Source organism: Orycteropus afer, unplaced genomic scaffold (assembly GCF_000298275.1).
Source record: "Orycteropus afer afer isolate SDZICR_OR568_19922 unplaced genomic scaffold, OryAfe1.0 scaffold00371, whole genome shotgun sequence".
Taxonomy (NCBI): domain Eukaryota; kingdom Metazoa; phylum Chordata; class Mammalia; order Tubulidentata; family Orycteropodidae; genus Orycteropus; species Orycteropus afer.
This window is the reverse complement of record NW_006921958.1, coordinates 1,289,192-1,293,878: the sequence shown is the minus strand read 5'-3', so window position 1 is coordinate 1,293,878 and position 4,687 is coordinate 1,289,192. Positions and strand designations below refer to the sequence as shown.

The 4,687-nt window shown below is 50.6% G+C and overlaps 1 protein-coding gene across 1 annotated transcript in view; it reads left to right on the top strand.

Moving 5' to 3' along the window:
- TECPR2 (tectonin beta-propeller repeat containing 2) overlaps positions 1-4,687 on the top strand; it is a 92,554-nt gene that overhangs the window by 55,467 nt on the left and 32,400 nt on the right. Inside the window, exon 16 of the mRNA XM_007953116.1 lies at positions 1,496-1,644. Within this exon, the coding sequence (XP_007951307.1) occupies positions 1,496-1,644 (149 nt within the window). The remainder of the gene's footprint in view (positions 1-1,495; positions 1,645-4,687) is intronic.

Here is a 4,687-nt window from a genome sequence, read left to right as displayed (position 1 = left end):
GAGTCGGACCCGACTCATAGCGACCCCTCCTTGGGTTTCCGAGGCAGTATCACTACAGAAGTAGATTGCCCCATCTTCCTTCCGAGGCGTGGATGGTGGGTTTGAACTGCCAGGCTTCTGGTTAGCAGTCAAGTGCCTTAGCCACTATGCTATTTATAGTCATTCCCTTTTCCCAAGTGCAGAATTTTATGCTAATAGTCAAGTGTCTGATGGAACTAGAGATGGGACCCGTATTGGGATGTGTGTCCAGGTACCTGCTGGCTCAGGTCCTGAGCCAGTGGCATCTGGAGGGCCACGTGTGACCCTTGGGAGGGCGGGCCAACAGGGGTCTTCATAAGTACCTGTGTAGAATCCTCCTGAGCCCAGTGGAGTCTGCACACCTGGTGCAAATGGGCTCTGACAGACCAGATGACTTGGCGTCAGAGTTGTAAAAATGGCACAGTGGTGTCGGAGGTCCTTTCACTTCACCTGGCGGGGGGAGGGAATGACCAGCATCGGCCGGGGCTGCTGATTCCTAGGAGGTGGAGGTCAGACATGCCTCCCTTCCGGTCTTCTGAGCAGTTCTGACAGCAGCTCTCTCTACAGTGGCACTCTCTACTTCTCTGCTGGGCTGAATCTGTTGCAGTGGTCACACAGAACTCACAGACAGTACTCACACTTCTGGGGTTTATTAGGGAGGTAACAGGTTGCAACTCAGAAGCAGGAACATTCGGTATCCAGTTCTTCGGTCAGAACTGCTTCTTGGCCATGCCTGCAGTCAGGCCCCTTGACCCTCAGCCTGGCCTCTGCCCTGCTCAGGCAAGCTCTTCAGCTCTTTAGTGCCACCAGGAGATGCCTGGGGGCATCCGACTCCAGCGGTAAGCCCCCTGCCGCAAGGCACTCAGCTCTCCCCGTGGCTTGGGGCACTGGTTCGCCCACCTCGCTGCGTGGGCCAGGCCGCCCCCTGGCCAGCCTAGCCCTGGCCTGCCTTCTCTGCTTCCGTGCTGGTTGCTGTGCCGCTTCTCACCGTCTCTGCTCTTAGGACTCTCTCTCCCTCTGTCTCTTGCATTTAGGAGGTTCCCGGCACAGGGACCCCAGGTCCGAAGGATGTGTGCTACTCTTGGCTCTTCTTTCTTGGTGGTAGTGAGGTCCCCCTCTGCTCTGAGGTGGCTCATTCTAAGCCTAGTGGGATGGCAAAACTGGCCATCCCCTCATTAGGGTTCCATACGCCTTATTTGCATGGTCCCACCCCCACAAGGGTTGTATACACCTTATTTGCATTATTAGCAGTGCTTTCCACTCCCCTTGGTGGGCCACAAGCACCATGTTTGCATAGTCCTACCAATCATTTTATAGTAGTCACAAGACCATGGTGAAAAAGACCATATGAAATCAATGTCACAGTGCCAGCGTTTACCCCAAAGTGCTGTCTCCTCATGCCCTTTGAACTGTAGAATCAAACTTCCCAGGCCCTTCATGGAGGTGATTACAATGTGTGCACTTTCTCTGTCTCCAGGAGCCATAAAGCTGACAAGCTTAGCGTGTGGCAGTCAACACATCTGGGCCTGTGACTCCCGGGGTGGCGTTTACTTTCGCGTCGGAACCCAGCCTCTCAACCCCAGCCTGATGCTTCCTGCCTGGATAACAATTGAGCCACCTGTCCAGGTAAGAACAGGTCTACCGATAACGAGGCAGACGTTGTTAGGGTGCTGCTGTTGGAGACATGGGCTTCCCAGCAGATGGGGGAGCGTGTCCGGGGTGAGGCCAGCCCTGGTCAGCACACCAGTTTGTCGGCATGCCAGCTTTGGAAGCTGAGGTCGGTGAAATGTAGACCCCGAGAGGTCTTCAGAGATCATCTGAGCCAGCATCCAAATAAAAATGCCTTGTTTCTAACTTTTTACAAAATGAACATTTTAAAAACAGAGAAACCGTATCCAAACAGTCGTCCCTCAGTATCCGTAGGGGCTGGGCTCCAGGACCCCTGCAGATACCAGAGTCCATGGTGCACAAGTCCTTTATATAAAATGGCCCAGGATCTGCACATAACCTATGCGTGTCCTCCTGTGTGCTTTCAGTCACCTCTGGGTCCCTTAAAACCCCTAACACGAGGTACATGCTACACGATAGCCCTTGACACACTCCCTCGTAGCCTTTGAGGGATTGCTTTAACCACTTCATTGCTTTTCCCCGGTATTTTCAGTCCATAATTGGTGGGTCAGTGGATGCGGGCCTGCAGATATGGAGGGCCGACTGTATGAAGTAGTGAAGGTCATGTCACATCTCATCATCTGTAGAGACCCTCTTGTCAGCGTACAATAACAGCTCTACGTTGTTTGTTAATTCACATACCATGAAATTCATGGTGCTCTCCTGGTGTGGCAAAGATACTCTGTTTCCTGCCCTCCCTGACCCCTAGGCCCAGCCATATGGGTTTTTTTTCTCTCGACTGTTAACACCATTTGTACCTCTGGTGACATAGTGCCCAAGGCATTTGACTGCTAACCAGAAGGTTGGTGGTTCAACCCCACCAGCCACTCTGTGGAAGGAAGACTGGAAAATCTACTTCTGTAAAGATTTACTGCCTCGGAAACCCAGTGGGGGTCGCTATGAGTCTGAATTGACTCAGTGGCACTGGGTTTGTTGTTTGTTTGTTTTGGTTTTAGTCACCCTTAAAGACCTACTAGGTGAGGCTTCCACACTAAACATAAAAAAAACTCACTGCCGTTGAGTTGGATCCAACTCACAGTGATCCCTCCTTGGGTGTCCGAGGCGGTATCACTACAGAAATAGATTGCCCCATCTTCCTTCTGAGGAGTGGCTGGTGAGTTTGAACTTCCAGCCTTCTGGTTAACAGTCAAATGCCTTCGGCACTATGCCACCAGAGGTCATATCTATTTAAAATGTGTAATTAGGAGTTTGGGTCTTCATGAGTTATTTGCTCAAGTTCCTGTGAATCCCCGTTCCATGACATTGGAAGAGGATACATGAAGCTGCCATGTTTGGAGGCAGCAGTAGGGCAGTTAGGCCTTGAACAGTGAATCCTTACTTATGTGGAGACAGAAAGGAAGTCAAGGATTTAGGTAAATGCCTGTGTTCGTGACTTCGGTATTTTGGGCATCACAAGCCATCAAGGACTGGAGCGACTGGTTGAGGCATAGACTGTGGGCAGGTCCTGAGGGACACCCAATCCTGCCCATCAGAGATGAGATAGGTGGGAGCCCCCAGAATTAAACACAAGAATGTGGTCAGGATTCTGGTTGGGCCACCTGGCGTGGTGGTCATGACCACAGGAGGACCTCCAAGTCCTCATTGGCAAGTCTTCCTCCTTCGCAGATAGTAAGGAGGGTGAAGTCTCTGAGAGACCACGTGGATTCTAAAGCTCGGGCAGATGTGAGGTCATACCTAACGATTCCGGTGCTTCGTTCCTGCTCCGCACGCAGCAGGAGCAGCGCTCCACCCCGACATTGCCGTCCCCACTTCGCTGGGGCACAGGGATGACGGACAGCAAGCTGCCGTGGAGTGGGTTTCCGTGTGGTTTTTCATTCTCTTCAGACAGGGCACCTGCTTGTTACCTGTTCCCAGGTGCACTCCTTTAGGGCCTCACTATCGGCACAGTCCTTTTTGCAATAACAGCTGTACATTGTTTGTTAATTCACATACCATGAAATTCACCCTTCAGTGATTCACAATTCAGCATATTCACAAGTTGTGCAGCAGTCACCACTGCCGAATTCTCGAAAATCCCCATCATCCCAAAGGAAAGCCCATACCCATTAGGTCACAGTCCCTCTCCGTCCCTGCCCCCGAGGCCTCGGCAGCTGCGGCTCTGCTTTCATCTCCGGGGCCTGCCTGGGCTGGACATTCCATAAGGAGCGCTGCTGGCACAGTGCTTCAGGAGTTCAGCTGCTAACGCAAGGGTTGGTGGTTCCATCCCACCAGCTTCTCCGTGGGAGAAAGATAAGGCGTTCTTTTTCCATTACGATGTATAGCCTTAGAGACCCTGTGAGCAAATCTGCTCTGTCCTACAGGGTCGCTGTGAGTCAGAACTGACTTGATGATAGTGGGTTTGGGTTTGGTTGGTTTGGACGTTTCATGTAGGGTGAATCATGTCATACGGGGCCGTTGGTGTCCGGCTGCTCTCACTCAGCATATGTGTTCCAAGTTTACCCACGTCATAGCATGTATCAACTTCATTCCTTTTCATGGCTGAGCAACATTGCGTTGTATCGTTACGCCACATTTTGTGTATCTATTCGTTCGTTAATAAACATTTAGATCATTTCTGTTTTTTCACTGTTACAAATAATGCTCTTATGAACATTCATGTACAAATTTTATGTGGATATGTTCTAGTTTCTCTTGGATATATAACTAGGAGTAGAATTGCTGGATCATACAGCAACTTTGTGTTTAACGTTCCGAGAAACTGCCCAACTGTTTTCTACAGTGCACCATTTCATATTCCCACCACAGTGTGAGAGTTCTGATTTCTCCACATCCTTGCCAAGACCTGTTATTGCCTGATTTTTAATTTATATTTATTTTATTATAGCCATCCTGTGAGTGTGAGCTGATAGCCATCCTGCTGAGTGTGAGCTGATAGCCACCCTGTGAGTGTGAGCTGATAGCCACCCTGTGAGTGTGAGCTGATAGCCATCCTCTGAGTGTGAGCTGATAGCCACCCTGTGAGTGTGAGCTAATAGCCATC